This window comes from Pongo abelii, chromosome 17, assembly GCF_028885655.2.
Source record: "Pongo abelii isolate AG06213 chromosome 17, NHGRI_mPonAbe1-v2.0_pri, whole genome shotgun sequence".
NCBI lineage: Eukaryota > Metazoa > Chordata > Mammalia > Primates > Hominidae > Pongo > Pongo abelii.
This window is the reverse complement of record NC_072002.2, coordinates 27447953-27475212: the sequence shown is the minus strand read 5'-3', so window position 1 is coordinate 27475212 and position 27260 is coordinate 27447953. Positions and strand designations below refer to the sequence as shown.

Here is a 27260-nt window from a genome sequence, read left to right as displayed (position 1 = left end):
TTCAGTCCTATTTGATAAAATTAATTAAAAGAGCTTCATGAGAAACTCTGACATAGATCTTAGATCATCCTTATTCATAAATCAAAGTCTAGTAATTGAGGGCCCAGTATACTACCTTCCATGTGCATAGGCTTTCCCTGTTTATAAAGAACTTTCATGCACACTGTCATTGGCTCTTCTACAACACAGTGAGGGTAGACAGCACAGGAGTTTTTCTCATTTTGTAGATGGAGAAACACTAAGGGCCTGCCATGATAAACCATGCAGTTTTACTGGTCTGGTGCTGAGTCTGGCAGCTGATATAAACTCATTATGCCCAGAAAGAAGAGTGTGATGAGAAAGGACAGGAACATCTATTGGAAAGTCTTCCCATCTAAATGGTAACTGGGCCCAGTTAGATATTTCCAATCCATCTGCACACATATAGAACCCCAGCATGGAGTTTGTGCATGGTCGGTTCTCTCTAGAATTTAATTTAAAAATCAATGGTTAATATCATCAACAACAACAACAACTTTTACATCAGTAATGATGTGCCAGGAACTGATGTTTTTTTGAGACAAGGTATTGCTCTGTCGCCCAGGCTGAAGTGCGGTGGTGCAATCATGGCTCACTGTAGCTGTGACTCCAGGGCTCAAGTGATCCTTCCACCTCAGCCTTCAAAGTAGCTGGAACCACAGGTGTGTGCCACCATGCCCAGCTAATTATTTATTTATTTTGTATAGAGACAGGGTCTCACTATGTTGCCCAGGCTGGTCACAAACTCCTGGGCTCAAGTGACCCTCTTGCCTTGGCCTCTCAAAGTGCTGCGATTATAGACGTGAGCCATGCACCCAGCCAGGAACTACTGTTTTACTACAATACTTATCACATTATTATTTAATCCTCACAACAACTTTGTGAAGTGTGGACAATGATTATCTTTGTTTTACAGATAAGGAAACTGAAACACAGAGAGGTTAAGTGAATTTCCCAGTGACACACAGTGTGAGAGGCTGATAACATCTTCACAACATAAAAAAGAATATGCAACACACTGCCTCAGTACCAACAATGCAGAAATTAATTTATATTCTGAGGGTAATGTGAGCAAAGCAAAAAACTAAAACCTATTACCTCTCTGCTTTTAATCAGGCCAGGAGAAGGAATTCCTGGGACATCTAAAAAATTCATCCTAGTAGTTTAAGCCTTTATACAAAAGTGGCTTTGAACAATGCTTGGATGAGCTTTGCCTTTTGTCAGTGACAGGTTCTGACCTTAGGTAGGATATGAACAGCCACAAAAAAGGGCACCTGCTCCCTTTTTCTCATTTGTTCAGGTGAAACAGGGCTTCGCTGGTGACAGTTTAAATGATCTGGTTTCTTCTGACCCCTGTGAAAAACTAATGATGTGTTTTTCATTTTCATTCCATTTTCCCTGGTTTCATGTATACACATTCAAAAGGTGAGGGAAGCTGTGAAGTGAAGTCAGTCCTGGGTGAAGAGTTCTATTTGCTCCTCTCATGCCTGAAGCTAAGTAAAGTGGACACAAATCGTGCGTGTGCACAAGGACAGGGATCTGCATATCATGTGGCCGAGGCCCCACTGCTGTGCATGCCTGAACTGTCTTCTGAGGGAAAGAATAATGGGGGCGAGATGAGTGGGGAGTGGGATGAGGTACTACTCACTCCCAGCTTTGCTTAATCAGAGATCAACATAATAAATAATCAAGTTTGCTCAGCGCCTCAGAGTTTACACAGAGCTTTCACATATAATTCCATTTCTACAAGTCAGGAAGTGGAAATGAACTCGTTTAACTCACACAGTTGGGATTCAAATGAAGTTGGACTCTAGATAGTGCTAGCTCTCTCTTTTATCCCTTCCTTCCTTCTTCCCTTCCCTCCTTCCCTCCCTTCTTCCCTTCCTTTCATCCTTCTACCTTCTCTTCCTACAACCTGCCATCCTTGAATATATCATTTTGGAAATCTATACAAGAATGCTTATTTACATTTTCCATTTCTCTCAAACCACACTTTCATAATCCCAACATGCACCTAAAAGTGGGAAGTAATCATTTCAGCAAGGCCTAGATAAGAAAACATGAGCAATGGAAACAATGACAATCTTATCTTTTCCTTTTCCATCGGTTACAATTGAGTGACCTTGGGAGGTATCTAAATGATCATTTTGTCCATGCTTCTTGGCAAATAATTCAGCTAGCTTAGGAACTTGCCACATGGGGTTAACCTCCTAATTCAACATAACGTTTTGGATAGGTAGGGATGGGTTATGGTCAGATCAGTTTTCATTTTTATATTTACATTTTGACTTTAACGGGGTTAGGACAAATCTCAAGAGCAGAATTGCTATTGCCAGGCCCCAGCACTGCACAAGTACAGCCAGCAATTCGGCCCACCAACTGGCAGGATGGGCTCCTGCCCTGGGCATCACACACCTATAAAAATAAATTTATTAAGGAATATACAGCCACTTCTGTCAGTAGGGGTCTGGTGCTCAGTGTTAAAGACTGCATAAAACATTACCCTAAACTTTTGCTTTCAAAACCAACACTGTTCAGGCCCCAGAGAAACACTTCTCCCCTATAGTCCCCTGTCCTTGAAACAAAGGTGACTGCATCCCACAACCTGAAGATTTGCAGGGTGTGCTGCTGCTGACATGGAAGATGGACGCTCCTAAACGTGTGGATGATGTATAGTGGAGGCGCTTGATTAAAAGAAAAGTCAAATGAATTAAACTGTCAAAACCTTCCTTTTAGATAGCAAGCATATCATACAGTCTTAAATAATGAGGGTTTCCTAGCAATGCCAAATATCCATTTTCTTGCTTCTCTTTTTTTCCAATTCATGGTTCTAGAAGAAGTCATATGGCAGTATAGTATTTGCATGCAGTTGAACATGGTGATTGGCCAATATTTTGCAAAATTAACTAATTAATGTTACTGTTAAAATGGTAGATATGAAGTTATAACACATGAAACATAATACTGATTATTTATGTTAGCAACCAGGTGGACAATGAATGCTAGAATTGCTAAGAAGTTTATGTTTTATTTACACATTAATAAGGTGTAATTAAATTTCCAAATATTAAATAAAATGTTTATGCTTTAAAAAATAAGTTTTATTTCAGTGTTTATATTCATTGTCATAATTTGTATTTTGCATTTTAATTCTAATAGATAACTTTAAATCATTTGAAAGAAAACTTTTAACAACTATAGAAAAGTAATTCTAATTTTCTTAAATAAAAAAAGGAATTTACATTTGTGGTGTAAGTACAAACATTTTGTATGATTTAACTACATTAATCCTTTATTTATTTATTTTTTAGAATTGGGATTTCATTCTTTACCCAGACGGAGTGTAGAGTGTACAGCTCATTGCAACCTCAAACTCCTAGGCTCAAATGATCCTCCAGCCTCAGCCTCCTGAGTAGGTGGGACTACAGGGATAAACCACCATGTTTGACTATTTAAAAAATTGTTTTGTAGTGACAGGATCTTGCCATGTTGTCCAAGCTGGTCTAGAAATCCTGGCCTCAAGTGATCCTCTGGCATCTGCCTCTTGAGTCGCTGGGATTACAGGTGTGAGCCACCACCTGGGGCCTGAATAGATGAATCTTTTAGATCAGTGTTGTTCAATAGCGCTTTCTATGATGATGGACTTGTTTTCTTTCCATGTTGTACAATACAGTAGCTCTAGCCACATGAAGCTACTGAGCATTTCAAATGTAGCTAGTGCCACTGAGGAACAGAACACCTGAAATGCTGTTAGGTGCTACCATTCAGAACAGCAAAGCTTTCAATCACTGCTGTCAATGGAACACATATTAAGTCAAAATCTCGATTATAACACAGTGATTTTACTAAAGAGAATATCAGTTTTATAGAATAAGTATATATGAATCATGTATCTTTATTTTATTACTTATCCATACAGCCTATCAAAGAAAATCTAGATATGTATAATGTCTAGCAGATATGCATAATTCAGTTGCTGATATTTTGCTTTTGGTCATATAAAATCCGTAGGTTTTATCTTTCAATTTGATTGTTATATGTGTCAAGGTAGGAATATATATAGTAGTTTGCTAGCTTGATTAATAACTTTGAAATATTAGGCATATGGTAAGTGGCTATGCATTTGTACTCTTGCCCAAGCCTACCAATGTCAGGGGCTGGCCTGACAGCACCCCTAACTCTGAGCAGCCATTCTGCAAATGTCACTATTGTCCCCAGTGAGTCGGGAGTGAAATGTGTTTAAAACTAAATCTCTACTGCTGAAAAAACAAGTCAAAGCAAATGTCCCACTGGGAGGATTCCTACAGCATCCCTTCCTTAGAGGAAGTCCAATCCATTCATTTCAGCAGAGGACTTCCATTTAGGCTCAAAGGCTGCTCTGACCAGTTACCTGTAAGAGGGAGTACACTAACAGTAGTTGTCATGAATTGAGAGGGCAGAAGCTGCTGGCAAAAATCCCACCACCCTTTGAAATGTGGATGGAAGGCTGCAAAGGGTAGAGTCAACTTAACATTGTAAAGATAGAGAACGGGGTAATAGAAATTTACAGACCCTCCAACTAAGCTTTAAGTAACAGGCGGAAGGGACAGGGTTTGTAGAGGTTACCAAGAAGAGTCCTGTGGCAGCAGCAGTTGGAGTACTGGCAGGGATTTCTGTCTACTGCCTCAGTGGCAGGTCCGTAGCGTGGCCCCTTCCTCTTCCATCCCGCTCCTCATCGTCCCCCCACCGGGGGATTGAGTTTCCCTTGCCCATAGTGGTAACCTGCTTATTGACACATCCCATATCGATGTCTGCTTTTTTTTTTCTTCTTGTCTTGCTGTCTCACCTTCCTTATAGTGCTTTCTGGGATCACTTCCCCAATTCAAAACCACTTATAGTTAAATCCTAACCTCCAGGTCTGTTTCTGAGGCAGCCCAGCCTAAGACAACCTCCAGTACTTAGCACAGTGCCTGACATATGGTATTGACTCAGTAGATATTTGCTGAAAGAATAAAATACTTTGCAAATGAAATCCTACCCTAATATTAACTTCACCTAATTTAAAGAAGTTACTCTGAAGCAAAGTGAGTAGATCAACTTTTATCTCCCTAGCTTCCACCTCTGTCCTCCCACTAGCAGAAAAACTCCATTGGAAAGCCTATTACTATTTTTTTTTTTAAAAAGCAAATTTGAACTGCAGCATAGAACACAAGTACATCAAAATGGAAAGCCCAGGTTGCAGATTTGACCATCCTCACTTGCTGATCTTGAAGACATGGCTTCCTTTCTGAGATTTCAATGTTCATTTCACAATTAAAGATAAGGTTCCATAAGCACATAGTTGGGAGAAGTGGCAGGACAATGTAAGCTCATATTAACAAGTAAATGATTAATATAGAGACTTCTAAAGAGCAGGTCTGGTAAGTATCTAGTAAGTGGACTTCCTGAAGTAAGAGGAGTGTTGGTTGCTACACTAAAGGCAAAAGTCTTCTAGTCCCCAAATTTGCCTTGGGAGGATGACAGCTCTATCTTTCTTGGTTCTGGTGTACATTGGAGAACAGGGTCAAGATGAGTGTGGAATTCATTTATTTTTGACGTGTTTATAAGCACTAGAAAGCAGTGAGCACTGAGCAGAGGACCCCCTTGTGGAAAAAGTGCAGGAGAACTCCTGGGTGCCTCTGTATCACCGGTTTGCTTTCTAGCCAGAATCATTGCTAGAACCCTGTCACTCAGTTGCTTTGGTTCCTAATTTAACCTCTTCCCAAGCCTTCTATTGCGTTCAGTTAGCTAGGCCAGGAGCTTACAGCTGTCTGGTTGGTGCTGGCTCAATGTGCTTATTCCCTGGAAGATAGAAGGATCACTTACAAAAAAATTTACAATTAAAATAAAAAACTTATTTTTTGCTGAAGCATTGTAAGCTTTTTTTATTCACTCAGATCCAAAATCGTAAAACTAAAATATTTCAAGACATTACTTGATTCACTCCCCACTTCTCTTTCTCCCCTGTTTATCAGCACTTTGCACCAGATACAGAAACCACGGGTTATGTCCAAACCCTGGTTTTGGTGTGACCACCGCCTTCCGTGTACTGCCTGCGGCTCGCTTCGGGCCCACACAGGACACCGAGGCATGATGAGGAGGCAGAACAGCAGAAGCGCGCCCTGCTTCCCGGGCGCCAGTGCTCGGGGCCAGCGGCGTGTACCCGGCGGGCCCGGCCGGGAGCGGGAAGGCGATCGCGGGGCTCGGCGCTCCCGGCTCCCGCGCCATCTCCCGGCGCCCGCCAACTTCGCTCCGCCCGCGGCGCAGAGAAGCTCGCAGCCCTCCGGAGCCTCAGCGATCGCCTGGCTCGCTTTTCCCGCAGCCGCCGAGCAGCACAGGCCCGGCGACTCCGGGTGCAGCTGGCCTTCTGCGGTGACATCGCCGTCCGGCGCCAGGCTCGAAGCCGCCTGGCTGCGCCCGCGGGGTCGCAGGCCGCTGGTCCCGCCCGGCCGCGCTCACAAACTACTCGCGGCTCGTGACCCGGGACAAACTTCTGGCGGCGGCGCAGCCTCTTCCACAGTCACCCTCCCCAGCGCCATCTACCAAAATAGAAGACGCGGCTGGGGCGAGGAGGTGGGCGGGGGGAGCCCGGTGGCCGCTCCTCCCCGCGCGGCTGACGCCCGCTTCGGCGGCGGTAGTGGCGGTGGCCACGGGGCCGCCCCAAGCCGAGCGCCGGGAGGCGCTCGGGCGCGGGCTGGCGGGGCGCGGGCGCTCACGCCCTCTAGCGGGCCGCGGCGGCGCCGGGCGGCCGTGACGTGAGCGCTCCCTTCAGCCGGCCTGCGGGGCACCGCCAGTCAGTCGGGTAGCAAGAGCCCCGCGCGCAGCCGGCGCGGGCTCGGTCATTGGCGCGCCGCCGCCCGGGGCTGGGCTTGGGGCTGCCTGTGGAGAGGCAGCGGGCGGGACGCGCGGGGCCACGGCCACGGCCACCGCCACGGCCGGCAGCTCGGGTCCCGGGTCCCGGGCAGGGGAAGGCGAGAGGCGGCGAGCTCAGCCACCGGAACCGAGGGAAGATTTTGGCTCCGCGGGCTCGCCCTCCGCTCCCTTTGACAGCGGCGCCAGACGCCGAGTGGGGCCAGGGACACGGGAGGAGGACCCAGGACCCTGTGCCCGCGCCCCTGGAGCCGCTGGAGTTCGGACTTCTGCAACTGTTGGCACTTTGGGGGCTTGGCTTAGCGCTCTGCTGTTTACCCGTCTCTCCTCGCTGCCTCGGAACCAAAGCTCCCGGCCCTCTCCGCCCTCGCGCGCCCACCCACCGCCGCCGGGGAGCGGCCCGGCGAGCACTCAGCACCATGAGGAGACTTGGGACTTGCCTGGCGACTTTGGCCGGACTTTTGCTAACTGCGGCGGGCGAGACGTTCTCAGGTAAGCGGGACCGCCTCTGCCGCCCCCGAGGCGCGCGGGCTGGCGCGGGACGCCCGGGACGCCGACAGCTCCCTGGTGGTAAAGCCCTAAGGCTGGCGTCGGGGCCGGGCGGGGGGCGCGGCGGGCCAGAGACCGCTTCTGCCTGTGAGTCGGGCGCTGGGCGAGGGTCCGTGGGGCTGGCAGGCACCCAGTCCTCGGGCGGGCGGAGCGGACGGACCCCGAGGGCCAGCTCCCCAGCCGGGACTCGCAACTCGGCCCCCGTCCTTCCGCGGCCTGGGCTAGTGCTCAAGGTTGGGCGGCTTGCACTCTGAGTCCCTGGCCGGCTGCAAAAGGAACAGCAGAAAACTTTGCTTGAAGTTCCCAGTTGCAGCCGCCGGGCCGCCTGGCGTAGGCGCTGCGCGGTCCCCGCCGACCCCGAGCAGCGGCCGGGCCCAGGCCGCCGGTGTTTGGCTGCGCCCGCAGCTATCGCCGGGACCTGGCGGCCACTCCGGCGCGGCGATCTCCCGGTGCCCTGCCCTCCCTGTCGCCCCCTGCCCGGCGCGGCTGGCGACCGCGGTAGGTCCCCGCGGTCGTGCAGCGTCTGCGGAGAGGCCGGGGGGAGTTCCTCGCCGGTCCCAGCGGTAGGGCTTGGCGGCCGCGGAGGGAAGCGGGCAGGTCCCCAGGCCGTGGCAGCCACGGCCCTGCGCCCCGCTGGGCCCCCCCTCCCCACCCTCGGCCCCCTAGCGGAGCGCCGCGGCCAGCGGCAACTTGTTCATCCAGCCCGGCTGCCCGGGGGTCCCAGGTGGGAAGGAGAGGCACTGTCCGTGTGCGAGCAAGCGTGTGAGTGTGTGCGCGTGTGTGCCTGCACGCGCGCGGGGGCGTTCTAAGCCCAGAGGAACCCCTCACGGAGAGGATCTGTGGATCGGAGTCGGGGGTCCGGCCTGGGGCCGAACCCGGCACGCTGTCACAGGAGTTTACAACCAGGATCACCTTTATTACCTGGATGACACATGTGGATAGACGGCAAATGCTGGCCCATTTGCACACCTTCTTTCTAGTGTTTATTAGATTAGTTTCATTAAGATCCACATGCAATGGGGGCGGTGGGCTTTCTTTTTCTTTTAATTAAAAAAGCCTGCTCTTTGGTCTTAAACTTGGTTTTTGCAAAATAGGTCTCTGCGTTTGGGAACAAGTGAGTTGAATGAGTAAGTTGGGCTTTTTAAGAATTTAATGAAGGGGACTTTCATAAACAGTAAGGAGCATATTTTAAGCAGTAAAAACCTTTGGTCCTCCGGTGCGTGGAAACCTTTTTATTTTCTTGGGATCCAGGACCATTGGCTGCTGGAGCTGCTGGAGCTCTGGCACATTAGTTGTGTCTTGTGTGTTGCTGATCTGCAGGACCCTTGATCACAGTTGGCCTCAGAGAAGGAGTGGAACTTGTAGGTTTTGAAACCCAAAGCATTAACTTCAATACAGAAATATCCTTTCTCCAAGTTTTGTGTTTCCCTAACTGCCTGGTAATTGCACGTGCTCCAGAGGATTTAACACAATGATGCACTGTCTTCTGATTATAAAACTGATGCAGAATTTGGTCTGTATTCTTATTAGTGAATAATAGAGTACAATTTGAGAGCCTTGTAACTCATTAGTATTAGAAGCCAAGTATGAGAGCCCTAGTGATGGTTTTCTCTTTATTAAGATCCATGACTCCCTTCTTGGGATTTGTTTAAAGTTAAGCTGTGTCAAATATCATTTGGATGGATTTTTAAATTGTGTGCAAGGGAGTGGAAACAAATATTTATATTGCTTATTTAAACCATGGGTTCCTCATCACCAAAAAGGATTTCAGCCTCAGTCGTTCTGACCCATGTCCTTGTTAAGGCTGATGTAAATGATCAGTCAAGCCAAAGTAGACTTCTACTAAAATTTAGCCTGATTTTTCGTTTGGAAGAAATATATCTATTTGCTTGAGTTAATCATACCATTAAGTGAAATGTGTTTTCTTTTCTATCTAGAAAGCCAGAGTTATCCTGGCATGCTAGTGGGTAAAGGGCAGCATCCAAGCCATGCCTCAGAAACGTTGAACTTTAAAAAATGTGAAATTGGATTAGCTGGGTATGGTGGCGTGTGTCTGTAGTCCCAGCTGCTCTAGAGGCAGAGGCAGGAGGATCGCTTGAGCCCAGGAGTTCGAGGTTGCAGTGAGCTATGATTGCACCACTGCACCCCAGCCTGGGTGACAGAGTGAGAATCCGACTCAAAAAAAAAAGTGAAAAGTGAAGTTGGCCAATTTCATATATGCAAGGATCAGATATGTTTCACTTCATTATTTACTTTTCTCTGCATATTATGTTTAGGCAGTACAGGTGTGAATCAGGGTTCTGTTTTTTGTTTTTGTATGTTGAGGAAGTTAATTCTGAATGCTAGGAGTGGCATTGACACATTTCTTTTTTATGTTTCTTCCAGAAATTGTAGTAATTGGCTGCTTTTCACTTGACATGGGAATAAATTTTAGAGCTAGAAGAGCTAGATTGTAAACTCCCTGAGGGCAAAGCCAATTTTCGTTTTCTCCTGACTTTCTCACAAAACATTTCTCATAGATCCTTAGATGTCACAGGCATTACTATTTGTTGAATAAATCACTAATGAGAATCCTGATCATTTGCACATATTCAAATTCTGTGTGAATGGACCAATATATAATAAAATGGAGGGAGAGAAGTGATTGTTAAAAGTTAGACTTGGCTTGCCTTTTCCACACTGGATTCTCTTTAGGCCAATGGACTAATCATGAGGGTTTATAAATATAATCAGTCAAGGGTTTTTGTATAACTCCGATATTATCTACACAAGGCACTCTGTCCTTTGCTTTCTGCAGTGCTCTCCTGTCCTCTTTTGGAATGGGTTTGGAATTGTTAAGATTGTTAATTAATCATTTCTGGAGGTGGACTACATGTGATTTGGATGCCAGACATCAGAAATAGAACGCTAAACTTACTGGAAAAGTATTAGGATTTGGGCCTGTGATGACATTGCTTACTATAATGATGCATTTCATTACAAAATTGTGGTTTTGTTTTTTTTTTTTTGAGATGGAGTCTTGCTCTGTTGCCAGGCTGGAGTACAGTGGCACGATCTTGGCTCACTGCAACCTCCGCCTCCCAGGTTCAAGCGATTCTCCTCCCTCAGCCTCCCGAGTAGCTGGGACTACAGGTGTGCACCACCACCACCACCGCCAGCTAATTTTTGTATTTTTAGTACAGACGGGTTTTCACCATGTTGGCCAGGATGGTCTCAATCTCTTGACCTTGTGATCTGCCTGCCTTGGCCTCCTAAAGTGCTGGGATTACAGACATGAGCCACCGTGCTGGGGCTGAAAAATTGTTTTTTATCGTTACCGTTTCTAATTTGTTAGGCAAAATAATGGAGGTTCACTTTATATCTTCTAGGCCTTTAGTGTTCACTAAAAATAACTGGTAAGATGGTATATAAGTAAGACATGAGAAAGAAAGTTAAATTATTTTACTTTTGTTGGAAATTCTCTTTTGCATGGTGAGAAGCCAACGAGTTGGCAAGTTATTCCTCTTTGACCCAATTTCTTAAAAGCCAAGTTGCAACATATATTATATAATACAATGAAGTGTTTAGTTCTACCTTATAATGATTTTGATGTGTTAAGTTCTGCTAAGCAAGCTTTGGTTTGCAGAAATAGAAATACAGACTTAGCTGTTTGTTTCAGCTACAGTGGTATTTGAAATATATTAAATGTTAACATAACCTTGTGAATTTGGGACTCTTGTGGAGAAATTAATTTTTAAAAATATTTTAAGGATGTTTGTGGGAAAACTGCTGAAATCTGAATAAAGCCTGTAATTTAGTTAGTAGTGTGGTACCAATGTTAATTTCTTAGCTTTGGTAATTCTACTCTGTGTATGTAAGATGTTAACATTAGGGAGAAGCTGGGTGAAGGGTGTACTTGCACAGTTTGTATTGTTTTTGCAAGTCTTCTATAAATCTGACATTTTTTCAAAATACAGAATTTTAAAGCACCCTTTGCAAAGAGTGGTAATATATTTGTTTAGCAGTTAAGTTTATTTTTTCTTTTTCAGATAACTATAGTGATAGCATTTTACATTTTCAAAGTGCTTTCGCTAGATTGAAAATTGATAATGAAGAAAATACTTCAAATTTAAATCAGTGAGCATGAAAGAAATATGCTAAGAAATTACTATAACATTCTTAGTGTTCTGTATATGTAAAGAAGAATTGCTTGAGCATAATAAATTGTTCCAATCTAGAAAATTATAGGTTTTAGTCTCTCATGTTTTCAAAGGGTTATTTTTACAGATTTTAAGAAAAGAATCTATTGACATATAGTGATATATGGATAAGTGTGTATATAATTTCGGTAATTCAAAATGAATTTTCTTTAATGAACAAGTAATTTGAATTATGTCTTTAGATTATATAAATTCTTTATAAATGAAGCATAGCCTAGCCTTTAGATTTGGTAAAAGTTGGTTTCAGAATTTAAGCAATTCTGTGACAATTCTAGAAAATTCAATACCTTTATTTAAATTTTTCATAATTCTGTAAGGATTGTAATATATTCTAGGAATTGTGAGGCTGTGTACAGTAGAGGAACTATGTATTAGATTAAGTATTATTTTCTTTCAATTTTTGTTTTAGATTTCATTAAGTTTTCTAGAATGAGCATGTATTATCTAAATATCCCAAAGCTTAGTTTTCATTTAGGGAATCAGGCATTTTAATGAGTTTTATGCTTTTCAACAGTGAAACATTTTTCTTAGGGATTATGTCCACCATGCATTTTACTTTAATTCTGAGATTCTTCTCTTTGAAAACCAACTTTCCTATAGTTTCACTTTTTAGTGTGCTTACTATCTTTATGAATATAACATGCATGTTAATAGGCTTATTTTATAAGTGAGGGAAGGTTTAATTATTAATGTCTTTCCAACTCACAAATTAAACATTCTAAAGAGGTATAAAATAATGTAAATCTTGCATTATAAGAGGATGTTGCTTTTTTGCTTCCTAAAATACCGCGGTGGTTTTCAGTTTAGTCATCAGAAAGCCTGAGTTGACACTGTAGCTCTGAAAAACCCAGCAGAGAAAAATAAGTTGGGCTGCCTTGGGTGGGGAGGAGGAAAGATTTAGTCACCAAGCTTCCTAGTCTGTAGTGCCCCCATCATTGGTGAGGCGGCTGGCAAGGCCAGGGCATAATTAAGGGGCTGGGAGTATATGAGAGAAAAAGACAAAAACAGGATGAGAAGAGAAGTGTTGTGTACTCAGGTGTGGGATGTGACAAGCTCTAGAGATGTTAGCAAGGGAGGGTCACTCCCCTTGTGCCCTCTTAGCTATGAAGGAGAAACACATGGAAAGTTGACGGAGGGCCATGAAGAGTGGCAGTTGTGCAGGTAGGTCACAGTGACATCCTGCTTCAGTGATGTTAGGTGGCTCTGGGGAGGGCCTGGGAAACTGCACCAGTGTTGATGGTGAGCTAGGTTTAAATCTGTGCTTCTCAAAACCTGCTGTCCACGGGGAGCATCTGGAGGCCTCCTTTCAAAGGCTGCTTCCTGGGGCCCAGCTGTGTTGATTCTGATGTCCACGACGGAGGTCCCCCAGCATCCCTGGGTGGTCAGGGTTTGTAGCCACAGTTGATGTCCTGAAAGAGGAGGTTTTTTTTTTTTTTTTTTGAGACAAAGTCTCGCTCTTGTCCCCCAGGCGAGAGTGCAACTGAGCAATGTTGGCTCACTACAACCTCTGCCTCCCGGGTTCAAGCGATTCTCCTGCCTCAGCCTCCCGAGTAGCTGGAATTACAGGTGCCTGCCACCATGCCCAGCTAATTTTTGTATTTTTAGTAGAGACGGAGTTTCACCATGTTGGCTATGGCTGGTCTTGAACTCCTGACCTCAGGTGATCCTGCTGCTTCCGCCTCCCAAAGTGCTGGGATTATAGGCATGAGCCACCACACCTGGCCCTGAAAGAGGAGTTTTTAAAGTGTTGTCCTTGAGCCAGCAGCATCAGCATTACATTGAAAGTTGTTAGACTTGCAACCCTCTGATCCTGAATCTGCAACCCTGGGGATGAGGCCCAGCAATCTGTGTTAGAACAAGCCCCCCATGGGATTCTGATGTGACCTGAAATTGGAGAACCCTTGTTCTAAAAGAACTGAGATCTTCTGCCTGCCCTATCAGCCTCCCTTGACAAGAGCTGAAAGAGAACTGGGGGGTAAAAATATCACGTCCATTCATTCACTGCTTAGCCTCTTGATCAATACAGCCGGTATTACCAACATGGTGATGTGATTGTGTTGTCTCTGGCCAGACTAAATCCAGCCAGTTGTAAAACTCAAATGAATAAAAAAGTTTCCTATGTTTTTACTTACCACAGTGTAACAATTAAATTTTGTTGTAATGGTTAGCCATTGGAAATTTCCCTGGGTTGATATTTCGTATAGGAGATATTTGTTGGCTTGTTATAACAAGCATGTAGCCCAGTGTGCTTATTAGAATATTTAATAGTGCTTATTAATAATTCTTATTGAAATATTTAGTTCAAGTAAATATTTATTGAGCACTTACATTTGTACGGCCCCTTTGTGGATGGTAATGGGCAAAGATAAAGGAGATATAGTTACCACACTTTGAGAAGTTATTCACTTATTAAAAGTTTCAAAATCTACTAAAATGGAAAGAAACAGGGACTTTCTCAAGAGAGAACTGGAAGTTAGTAGATGTAAGATTTGGAATTGTAATGTGGAAATGTGAAACTCTGCCTTTGGCAATAAACTCAAATTCCAAATAGAAAGAAAATAAAGGTTTTTCGGCCAGGCGCGGTGGCTCACGCCTGTAATCCCAATACTTTGGGAGGCCGAGGCAGGTGGATCACAAGGTCAGGAGACCGAGACCATCCTGGCTAACATGGTGAAACCACGTTTCTACTAAAAATACAAAAAAATTAGCTGGATCATGAGGTCAGGAGATCGAGACCAGCCTGGCTAACACGGTGAAACCCTGTCTCTACTAAAAAACACAAAAAATTAGCCGGGCGTGGTGGCGGGCACCTGTAGTCCCAGCTACTTGGGAGGCTGAGGTGGGAGAATGGCGTGAACCCGGGAGGCGGAGCTTGCAGTGAGCCGAGATTGCGCCACTGCACTCCAGCTTGGGCGACAGAGCAAGACTCCGTCTCAAAAAAAAGAAAAAAAAATACAGATTTTTCTTGGACATTTATTTAAAGTACTGACAATGTGTATCCTAAAATTGAGCCTAATTTTTCTCTGAACCCTCAAAGACAACCATTGCATCTCTGTCATTTAACTAACTCCAGGTAAATAAAAATAATCATGATGTCTTTTAATGGATTGATCCTGAACGCTTTGTAGCCGGCCTTTCTGAGAAACAGCTGAAGAGTGCTTCCCTGCTGCCGGTTGCTCCTGCTGCGATCCGCAGCTGATCACTAGGTGTAGCTGCATCCCTTAACCCACCTGCCTGAGCCAAGCAAGGTCCAGCCCCATCCATAGATGGCTTCCTGGACAGCTAAAGAAAGGCACGAGAGCGGACTTTCATCCGCTTACGTGTGCATCTCTAAGTCTTTATTGTAAAATTGAGTTCTTTAGTGGGAGTTGTAGTTCCACTGCTACTTGTAGTGTAGTTTGTTGAAATTCAGCACTGATCCAGAGACAACTTTAGATTCACCTGCTACAGTCTTACTCACTTTTTCTTTTCTTTTTCTGCTGTGTCATGTGTTGCTGCTAACCTACATGTAGTGGTGAAACTGGAAGAAGTAGTATATATTTGCCAACTAAGTAAAGGGTCATGTTAACCTTTGGGGCCTTCTTGTAGTAGACCAGAAAAAGCAGTGGTGTGGATGGCTCTGTGTAGGTGTGTAACATCTTTAGGATATGGCTTGTCTGTACTTTTCTTACGTCTGCAAGGAGTGACTTCTACAGCACTGAGGGTTTAGGTGTGTAATTCAAGAAGTCATGAAAATCTGCCTGGAAATCTGATTCAGCCATTTTTCCTGCTTAAAACTCAGAAGACTAATGAGTCATCAAAAACTTTATATGAAATAAATGCAAGTGTTGGGCTTTGGGTTAGAAGTCAGGGCAGGGTGGAGAATCTGATTGAAGAAGGCTGTGTGGCTTCCTTTAGAAACTGGGGCTAGCAGGGGTTGGAAATGACCTTGCAAGCTAAAAGAGCAAGGATTGCAGGACATACAGGAGAGATGAATGAGAGGAGAGGAGTCAGAGACTTGTCAAAACCGATAAGGTTTTAGCATCTCCCTCTGAAGAAAAGGCCACTGTTTAACAGAATGATTTATTTCAACATGCACCAGCCAAAGCAGAAGCAAAGCATTTACTTTTTATGGGCTGCAAAGCATAAAAGCTTATAGAGCGTCAGTTTTTCAGATGGGTGAATATTCATTTTAATCTCTCTTTCTATTCAATATGCAGAAAGCAGATTTATTGCATACAATGAGAAGAGTGCATATTAGTGTGGATTACTCTGGGAGTCTGAGGCCCCATTACTTCTCCCTGGCTTCCAGCTATGGAATCAAAATGGGTTCACAGGTAACAGGTAGGCTTTGACAGAGTGTGAAAAGGAATTGGACCACACCCTTTGTATAGTCTGTGTTTTTTTGATTTTTCTTTCTCAAGGAGTCTTGCTCTGTCATCCAGGTTGGAGTGCAGTGGCAGGATCACTGATCATGGCTCAACGCAGCTTCGACTTCCTGGGCTCAAGCAGTCCTCCCACCTCAGCCTCCTGAGCAGCTGGGTCCATAGGCACCAGCACCATGCACGGCTAATTAAAGAAAAAAATGGATAGAGATGGGGTTTTGGTACATTGCCCAGGCTGGTCTTAAACTTCTGGGCTCAAGCAGTCTTTAGCCTCCCAAAGTGCTAGGTTTACAGATGTGAGCCACTGTGCCTGGCCCAGCTTGTTTTTGATGGATACTATTTGTTCTCTCTTCTCTGTTTGAGTAGCTTGAGGTACTTTACATCATGTAATAAGCACATTTGATTTAGTCACTGGTATATTAAAGGAACCATGGTATCACCAGAAAGAAGATTCCATGACAGGGAATAATATATATTATCTCTGCTGCCTTTTATTTCTGATATATAATGAAATGAATTATACCTACACAGAGCTCAGACTGCATCATGATAACATCAGGCTCATCTTCATTACAGTAGGCATGTTCTCGTTCCTTTTTCATTCAGTGCAGCATACTCTCAAGTGATAAAACTTAATAAAAAGAGGCTACTTTGACAACAACCTCATAAACTGTGTTTTCTATTTCCTCAACTTCTGAAGTTTTGAACACCGAATGTCGTATAAAATTTCCACAATGAGTTCAGGTCATTGGCTCTCATTGGCATTGTGTTCTGTGTGTGTGTGTGTGAGGGAGGTTCTCCCTCGTCTCTCTGTCAGTCATCATTTTCATCCCATATGTGTGGCTTTTTAAAGAGCCTCTGCTTTTCTTTCTAACCTTGCTCAGTAGGCAGGGGGCCCCTGTGAGACAGCTGGTTGAGTACCCTTGATATGTTTGGAGTGCAGCATGCTTTGTCAGAGAGGGACAGGACACAGTGGGGATCTGAGGCTGTGACATCAGCCATGGGGGTCCCTGAGCTGTGGAAAGAAGGGCAGTAGTAGCCTCTGGTTGGATCAGGTCTTCCTGGCATTGAGTTCTCCTTCTACCTCTAAGTAGCCATGAGGCCTTGGGTGTGTTATTTCATTTTAAAATACCCTGCAGGATGATGATGATGATGATGATGATGATGATGATGATGATGATGATTTTTAGACAGGGTCTCACTCTTGTCACCCAGGCTGTAGTGCAAGTGGCATGATCATAGTTCACTGCAGCTGTGAACTCCTGGGCTCAAGCGATCCTCCCACCTCAGCCTCCTGAGTAGTTGGGAGCATAGGTGCATCACCATGCCTGGCTAATTAATTAATTTTTTTTTTTTTTTTTTGAGATGGAGTCTTGCTCTGTTGCCCAGGCTGGAGTACAATGGTGTGATCTTGGCTCACTGCAAGCTCCGCCTCCCAGGTTCACGCCATTCTCCTGCCTCAGCCTCCCGAGTAGCTGGGGCTACAGGCGCCCGCCACCATGCCCGGCTAATTTTTTGTATTTTTAGTAGAGATGGGGTTTCACTGTGTTAGCCAGAATGGTCTCGATCTCCTGACCTCGTGATCCACCCACCTTGGCCTTCCAAAGTGCCGGGATTACAGGCGTGAGACACAGCGCCCGGCCAATTTTTTTTTTTTTTTTTTTTTTTAAAGAGACAGAGGTCTTGCTTTGTTGCTTTGGCTGGTCTCAAAACACCTGTTTTCAAGTGATCCTCCCAACTCAGCCTCCAAAGTGCTGGGATTACAGGCGTGAGCTGCTATGCCCAGCCTCCTTGCAGAATTATTGCAAAGACTAAATCAGAGAACCAATGCTGTGATGTTAGGGGCCCCTGGGGTGATAGGGCTTCATGTGTAATTAGTGGTCAGGATAAGACGGGTCCATCAGTCTGTTCCCCCATCCTCATGCAGATTACAGATTTAAGCATAGGAACCCTGTGCTTTCATAAGTGAGAAAGTGTTGAATATTGGCAATTTCACATGATTCAGACTAACACATCCCCTTTCTAGGTCCAAGGCTTTGATAGTTGTGGCACTGGGAGGTTGTATAAATGATATAGAAGTATGTATATGTGGTTATATATGTCTAGATTTTATAAACGGGCCAACATTATGTTTGAAAAGAAAAAAGCCCCCTGAAATTAGCAAAATAATCACCTTAAAGTTGGCATCATGAAAAGCCAGCACTGCTCAGTGCCGTGGAAGGCCCTGCATCCTGGAGTCCTGCATTACAGTCACCTGAAGCACATGTTAAAAATGCAGATTCCTGGCCCCACCAGACCTACAGAGTCAGAGACTGGAAAGAAATACCTCATATGATTTTGATCTTCATTAAAGTTGAAGAGCTACTGGAAGGAGAGTGACAGTGACTCAGAGACCCTGCTTTTGTATTGAATTTATCACATCTACTATGAGGAGTGTTAAGAAAGCATCTGAGGATTACTATTAATACATGAATTTTTACATAGCAAACTATAATTGGCCAGAGAGCATTTCTTTTATAAAGCAGAGGCTTTTCAGCATTAGAAGAGAAAATGAGTTATGAAACAATTACATTATAGAAACTTATCTGCTTCGTACATATCTTGCAACTTGGTGACCTCTAATAAATGTGGCATCACTCTGGAATGTTTAGAATATAGTGAAAGAATAAAGACATTTTGGAGTAATCAGAACACAGATGATTTTAGATCTCTAAATTTGCCAATTTGAGCTGCATTTTGAGATGACTCATTCAGGGAAGATCATGAGACAAGATGATCTGCAAAGTATTTTGGGAAGATTATTTTCCAGCACTTAGTCCTTTACTTCATGTTCATTGAAACATATGAACACTGTGGAATGATTTGTCTTAGGTGCCCCATAAGGATGGACCAAAAGCTTGGTGCTTTGATTGCAGTAGTTTTAAAAAGTCTCACAAACCTCAAAATGGGTGTACTGGTCTGTTAAAGCACTTGAAATTTCCACTAGCTCATCATTTTGGCGAAGGAAGAAAGGTCTTTGTCAAAATGTAGTCTCTAGGAGAGGTGGCTCATTAAGTTATCTCAAATATGACATCTCTAACTAGCTGTCACCTCAATAAGTTGACATCTTTAGATTCTCCCTTGTAAAATGACATTTGATTCAAGGATCTCTCGAATATCTTAAAGAGTATGAGGATGGTCATCAGCTTATATGTTAGTTCAAATTAGTTTGTCAGATGGCACAGCATAAGAGAATGAGACTTGGATCATGGGGTCATTTTTGATAGGTGAGCATGGGAGACATGTCTAGAGCACTGGGTCCCATCTGAGAGAGTGCCTGATACAGCATGAGGTTGCTTGCTAACAAGAAGTGGGTGTTGAAGGGCTGTCTGCAAGATTTTAGATGCTTTGAACATTTGCCATAGGCTTCATCTGCTAAGCTATGCACTTAGCATAAGCAAAGTTCACTCTTTCTCTCTATACTTGAGAATGTAGCTACCATTCACAGGTGACACCAAAGGCTCTTCAGCAACTAGACTGTTAAGGCCTGTGGCTTTCTTCTTAAATATTGACAGTATAGGTAAGCCTTATTTCAGGGGCTTAGCATTGATAGATAAGTGATAACCATATATTGAGCACTAAGTATGTGCTAAATAGTGTGCTGAGAGGGTATGATATTCTCAAACTTATTCCCCCCATTTACGAATAAAAGCTTGGCTGAGAGAATCAACGGAGACTTTGGGAGGTAAAGTCGTCTCCACTCCCAACCCAACCAGGTCATCCGAACATGGGGTACGTGCACCATATTATGTCTCCCTCCCCATACATACACAGAGTAGTGTTTTCCTGATTTATGCTTTACTTTGATGCCATCCTCCTGTATTGAAGTGTGCTCTAAGAAAAAGCATTTCAAATATAGTGTTGTGGCTGCTAGGAAGATATTAAGTGATGTTGTATTATGTCATATAAAATCCATATGATGACCTTCTGGAGAGATTTCTTTCCGGTTCAGGGAAAGGTGTGATTGTCCTGTGCAGTCAGATTCTTCTCGTGGACACAGTGAGCAATATAACCCATCAAGTTTCTTTTTTCTGTTGGCTGTTAGAAAGCCAGATTCAAACGCATGTTTTGTAGTAGTTAGAACTTTTATATTGAACTGAAAACCTCAGTCAAAGTTGGCCTACATCAAACAGGGAATTTGTTGGCTCTTGTAACATGTAACAGAGAAGGCCAAAGGTGGGCACAGGATTCCAAGTCTTCCTTGCTAAGCATCTTTTCTCTCTATGTGATGTTTCTAAGGAGTTACAGGCTAAATCCCTCCAGCTCCAAGCCTAGTGGAAAGAGAGATTCTCTTCCCTCATGGTACAAATCACTCCTGTGATTGGGCTCCAAGACAAAAATAAAAAAAAATAGGTTCTGTTACCAGTTGAAGAGTAGACAGTACCTGGACAAAAAGCAGCAAACTGCCAGAGCATTCATCTGTGCAGTCGATCCTTGTTTCTGGGTCTTTTTGCTGGCCTGATTCTTAGTCACTTCTCATGTCATTTTAATTTATTTTGCTGTATTTTATGTATCATCATAAATGCATTAAACTTTTTTGGGTGGTGGCAGAAAATAAATTAGTCTCAAATCTCATCATTTGCATCAGTGCTCCAAATGTATCTTTTGTGTGTGCATGTTTCATTTACTTTTTTTTTTTTTTTTTTGAGACAAGGTCTTGCTCTGTCACCCCAGCTGGAGTGCAGTGGTACGATTATAGTTCACTGCAGCCTTGACATCTCAGGCTCAAGTGATCCACCTCAGCCTCCAGAGTAGCTGGGGCTCCCAAGCAGCATGCGACACTATTCCTGGCTACTTCAGAAAATTTTTTTTGAAGAGATGACTTCTCATTATGTTGCCCAGACTAGTCTCAAACTCCTGGCCTCAAGCCGTCTTCCTGCCTCAGCCTCCCAAAGTGTTGGGATTACAGGCATGGGACACCCTACCTGGCATCAAATTTATTTTTTTAAAGCATCAAAATCTTTTGGCTAAGCAAAATTTTACATAGGTAGAAATGTATACAAATCTTTTGGTTAAACAAAGTTTTATGTGAACATGTTTTTAAAAAGGCTATCCAAATTGGCAGACAAGGTATATTGGTTAGCTATTGCTGTGTAACAAAGCACCTCAAAACTTAGTGACCTAAAACAACCACCATTTACTAAAACTTAGTGACCTGAAACAACCACCATTTACTATTCTTCATGTTCTATGGGTGCCTCTGCTGACCTAAGTTGGGCTCGGTATACTTCGTGTATATGTGTCTCTCCTCGGTGATCTTGGCTGAGCTTTCTTGAAATTTTGCTGCTGTCCTTCTATAGGCTGGTCTAGGATGTCCTCAGCTGGGACAGTTGGACTCTCGTACATGTGATCTCTCATTCCAAAGAGAGAGCAGAAGTGAACCAAGACTTCTGGGCTAATGCTTGGGAAGAGTACGTTGTCACTTCCACCTCTTCTCCCGGCCAAAGCCAGTTACAAGGCCAGCCTAGAATCAAGGGTGGGGAAATAGTCCTCACTCCTTGGTATGTGAGGCTGCAGGGCCACATGGTAAAGAGTACGGATATAAAAAGAGGTGGGAAATTGGGACCCACAGAGGGGTCTGCTAGGACCCAGCACATATGACCTAAATGCCTCAGCTTCTCAGAACAGTTGGGAAATCTTGGGCAGCATGGAAAAAAAAAAGTTTAGGGTTGAAAGAAATGCATTCAGGGGCCAACACTGCTGCTTACTGTCATCTGAAGGGTGAAGTTGTTAACTTCGGTGAACTCACTTCCTTATCTGCAAATAGGGTCAATCGGTGGCATTCTCATTCATGGGTTTACTTCAGAGATCAAATAATATGAATTTTTTTTCAATCCCTGTGTCCCTGGGTGAGTTCTGAAGGTTATAACAGCCTCATTAAACTTGAGTTCTCAACCTGGCTGTGCTATTTCCTCACTGTGAGAATCACATAGCTTCTCTAGTCCCTCATCTGTGAAAAGGGTATGAATTCTGCTTCCTTGGTCATCCTGTGTAAAACACAGTGCGCAGTCCAGAATAGCTGCTGTTATTGTTGGAGCCCTATGACTGCAGAATAGCCTTGAGCAATAACCTTGCCTTGTATTTTTCCTTTACGTCTACAAACCCCAAAGGGTATGGTTTTCCCCAGCCCCAGTTTTTCTTCCATTTGTGGTCTTGATTCATAAATTTGCTACCATTTCTCCTGGTTTCCTAGAAATAAGGAAAAAGGAAATGTGACAATTGCATGCCACCTAGGTGCTAGGTCCTTTACATATCATTTATATACTTCTCCAATATGATCCTATGAGGTGAAGATGACAGCACTGGTATTTTAGGGTTTATGGAACTGAGGCCTCAACACATTTCAGGATGTCCCATGGACAGTGGCTACAGTTGATTTTAGATCCAAAAGTGCTCATTTCCCTCTGGCTCTTGGGCCCAAAGCCTGTTTTCTTGTCCCTGCCTGTTGGGTCCAAAGCACGTTATAATTTTCAAGTATGGCTTAAGAATTTGGTACAGTTTCTCATTTTGATGTTAAAACAATTGTAAGATTGGCACAGCCCAGAAGTGCAGTGTACTTGCTGCTATTTTACGGCCCTCTGAAATAGTAAATTAAAAGGAAAAATACTTAGCTTCTTAGTAACTTGACTGAAATTAATTGGTTAGAGAATTACTTATATTTTTCATGAGCAGAGGAGGGCAGAATGTTGTCTTTTCTGTGGTTACAAATCCCATAGATAGAAATGTGTTTTTGTAATTTCTTGTGTTTTCCATCTGAATGTCTGTTTAACGTGAAAGGTGCAAAATCCTTTGTAAATCTCTTGTCTGTATGCCTGAGTGGTCTTAGGGGGAAAATGCCACTAAGGTAAGCAATAATTTATTTTAAGACCTTTGGCTTCAAGTGGAGGTGGCAGGCCCTAGGAGACTGATGTTAATCACCTTCTTTAGCTTGACAAAGTAAAGAAAACATGTTAGATCTGTATTTGAAGGATTTAAAATAATCTAGTGAGTAAAGTCTTACTTTATCCGCCATGGGAAAGAACTGTTTGGTATATAGTACTCTACAGTGGTTATGTACTTTGCTTATTTAAATAACATTCTTGCAGTGTCATTAGGGAGAATTACATCAAAATAAACTGCATTAACAAAAGTAGAGTGAGTATCGAGAATATTAGCATTTTTTGGAGTGACTTTAAAAAATTATGCATTATGAATTTAGACATTTTATCAAAACAATTTATGAAGTAATGGTCATTGTCGACAGATGCAAGTTTATAAGTGAGTACTGATTTTGGAAAGATTCCTGGCCAGACAGAGATAAAATGAGGTGTTTGTCGTCGATTGTTAGGGATGAGAAAGACCTCAGGACTGGGCTTTAGGAGATCTGAGTTCTGATGTCTGGTTCTGCTGCCTGTAGCATGTGATTTGGGTCAAGTCTCTTCATGGTAACTCAAGGCCCAGAAAAGTAAAATTGATACTCTAATAATATTTTTTGGCTACCTAAAATAAAGACGAAGATCGGTGAGAAATTGTGATTGTGTTGGCATTTTTGTTTCTCTTGGGATACTTTCTGAATACATATTGTTTATTAGATTCTGGATATCCCCCACCCCAAGATTATTCTCTCATGCCTCAGTTTTATAAACGGAAACTAAACACAGTGGTGAGAAGTCCTCCATGGCTGGAAGAATATTCAAGAGTTGTTTACAAGGCGTATTCTTTTCCAAAATCAATGCTTACCTAGCACTGAGAGTGAAATGAGATAGGATAATATCCCCCTGCTGGAAGAGGTATCTGTGCCTTCTGTGGGTGAGTACCCATTTATAAGTCCTGTGCTGAGGCCCTGGGAGCCAGGCCTGTGCTGAGCATTGAGGATATAAAGGTGTCCCAGATGAGGGTTTGCCGTTAAGGAGCTCATAGAAAAACTGAAGGGATATCCAAGCAAGTTGAGCCCTCTATTTCTCAATTGACATAGAGAGCGTGGAAATTAGGGAGGGAGAGAGGAGGTTGCTCCTTCCCCAGGCTGGCCTTGGCAAGGGAGCTTGAGGCCAAGTGTGCAGGAGGAAAGATCCATGGAAAAACTGCAGGGAAAGCTCTCCTGTGGTCAGCTAGGTAACTAGGAAGTTTGCAGTTAGACAGTAGACACGGGAGCTGCCCATGAGGCCTTTGGGCACTATTCAGGTCTGATGCAGAGGGAAGGGAGAGAATAAACTTTTACATAGTCTTTTGCAATGGTTTTTAAATTTTTTTCTCTTAAAATGGGATGTCTTCTAAGCAAGTGAGTTTTCGAAGGCTGTGGTTATCTTAGAGTAGATTCAGAAAGGAGAACGTCTGGGAAATTGCAGAGAGGATTGGAAATTGCAGAGAGGAACAAAGTTTGAATAGTTTTTGTTTTTGAACTTGGTGGCTTGGCAGTCTTCCCTTCTGTCCCATGCAGATAATATTTGGTGCTGTATTTAAGGGATGGATTTGTGCGGGATTGGAATTTGGCCAGAGGTTAGGAAAGTGTTGAGTATTGGGGAAGATTCATGACTCAAAATATTGGCTACTGTTCTATTCCCATGCCTGATATCAAGGTCCAAGGCTTTCTCTCTTTTTTTTCCTCTTCTTTTCCCTCATCTCTCTCCCTCTCATGTGATAGATGGGTTTTAAAAGGAAGTGGTAAAGCAAACAGGTATCTGTATCCCACTTGACCGTGGCCACTCCTCTTGTAGTGGCATTATCAGTGGCCAGGCCACTTGTCATCGTATTTCTTCTCTGCAGATGTGGACAGGACAGAGTGTTCATTCACATAGAGTGAATTGGTAAGTGAAAGCATGACCAGTACCATGCCTGGTGAGGCACCGGGTGGTGCTTTATCTACTTTATATCTAATCAGCACTGAAGTACTTGTGTGTAAATGTGTAATAATACCACAAAAGAACAGCTGATACTCATAGAATACTTAAAATTTCTAGGTATTGTCTTAAGTACTTTTTAGTTATGTATTATCTGATTTAATACTTATAACAACCTAAATTACCCTCAGTTTACAGGCCTGGAAATCAACTGAAGCAAAGTGGCCAAGATCAGGCAAATTGTAAGGGTAGAGCTGAGATTTGAACATTATCAGCCTGATCTTTTCAGCCACTAACCTACAGTTTGTAGTTCTTTGTCTACATCAGACAGGCTTACAGTCACTCTGCATACATCGTGGGCTTAACCTGCTTCTGTTTCAATATCCAGGATCTTTTTGTATGCTTCCCTGTTGGTTGGTTAGTCAGGAGTCCACTACGGGTGGATGAATGGTTCCGGTGTTGTAAGTGCACTGGCAATGAGGTGGCAAGACTGAGGACCTGGGGGAAAGGACATCAGTCCTTAGGCACTTAATCAGGTTGATATCTTTAGTTTGGAGGGTGACTTTTAGAACAAAGTCAACAGATAGGTTTGCTTATTTTGGAGATTATATTATGATATAACCAGCCAAACTGTTAGGGCTGGGAGCAAAACAAGGGCTAGATACTGCGTGATGAAACCTTGCCAGTGAAATGGCTTTCTGAGCAGGGAGCTGATACTGCTCAGTTCCAAGGTCTGTGGGGCATTGGCATCTGACTTAAAAGCCTGTGTATTCAATAAAAGAATGTTTAATAAAACAGCAACTCAAAGCACTATAAAAATTTAAAAACAGTTTTTAAATACTGGGCATTCCTTGCATATTGATAAGTTCACATCTGAAATTTGCATGACATAAACATACAGTTGAGAAGGAGAGAATGTATGCCCTATGGTAAATATTGACATTTTAAAATACAACTTGTACAAACATCTTTTAAAGGTATCCATTGTAAAGACCCAAGTACCAAAGGGATTTGATACCCTCCATTGTCCATTTAAAAATATATGAACAAACTTTTATTTAATTGAGAGAAACTTTACCTCTTTAATTTTTCTCCTTAAACTGGTATTCCCATTTTCTTTCCCTATAGAATCATATCCTATTATAACACATTTGTGCTTGAAAGTCTGTGATTACTTATCAGGCTTCTCTGTAACAAAAATATGTAAAAAGTTGAAATTTTAATTCTATATTTAATTTTATAGGAGCATAAAGCTCTAAGTGTTAGATTTTTATCTAGTTGAATTATCACTAGTATACAATCGAATCATTGTTAAAATTTGTTGGAAAAGTTGTTTCAGAAATCCACTGGGCTTTTGATGAAGTAGTTCATTTATCTGTGGGTAGATATTACTTACTGGTGGAGTTAAACTGGGTTAAACACCAATTCTATTTCCATTTTTCATTTTTATAAATAGGTACTGAGAATCTTTGTTCATATAAATAGATGGATAGGATTAGCCACTTCTTTGAATTTCTTTTTCAAGTTTCATGCCAAGATTCACATCATTATCTAGTATCAGTAATTATTTTTAATGACCTGTTAGCTGACAGTTTGATTAAGCTCATTCTCAAAATTGTTGAAAGCAAAAATTGGGAAACTAAGTAGTCTCAAAAGGATTCGTTGCCCAGTTATGCACCCTCTCATTTGCTGGGAAGCAGACCAAGAGGCTTTGCAAAGATTCATCAATGACTTAATTTCACCTGTTGTTTTTTAACTTAAAGTCACCTTGTTTAACCCAGAAATATGAAGAAGTCTTTGGGAAAACAAAAATAATATTAGTTTCAATATACTTTAGCCAATACATGCTTTAAATATATTTATATAAATAAATACACACCCAAACCCACATATATATAGTTAAACCTTAGAGGTGAAGATTTAGGCTAATCAATAAGTGAACAATATCATATGATTCAGTTGCAAAGCAGTTCTCATCAAGCTGTCGGTAAAATCAGACGTGCTTTCTATCAGATAAAGTCTAACATAGTTTTTAATTTCAAATAAGTTTTAATTTGCATTTTGAGGAAAAAATTTTTAAATGGTAAAAAGAAATGATATGACAGATTACTGAAAGCAGTTTAGTCAATTTTGAAACACTGTAGATTTAATAGAATTAATCATATTTTGTAATAAGTTATAAAACCATAATGAATCTACTCTGTTATTAGTTTATAGGAATGCCATATAATGGACACCTAAAATTATGAGCTATTATAAAGTGAGGATTTTGATTAAAAACATGCTGTTTTTCTGGTGAATGTGTATGGCTGTTTATACTGAACTCTGGCATTTGACTTCTGAGAATAATTAAACAATAATTATATATATACTTTCAGAAATAACTA

The 27260-nt window shown here is 42.7% G+C and overlaps 1 protein-coding gene across 4 annotated transcripts in view; it reads left to right on the top strand.

Annotated features, from left to right (window-relative positions):
* The first annotated feature begins 6810 nt into the window (after window positions 1–6810).
* Window positions 6811–27260, top strand: part of PTPRM (protein tyrosine phosphatase receptor type M) — an 844030-nt gene continuing 823580 nt past the window's right edge. For 2 of the 4 annotated variants that reach the window (XM_054537541.2, XM_054537540.2), the window contains exon 1: window positions 6827–7398. In XM_054537541.2, the coding sequence (XP_054393516.1) occupies window positions 7326–7398 (73 nt within the window). In that variant the 5' untranslated portion in view covers window positions 6827–7325. Of the gene's footprint in view, window positions 7399–27260 lie in introns of all 4 variants that reach the window. The other 2 variants (XM_009252252.4, XM_054537539.2) reach the window with 2 other exon arrangements.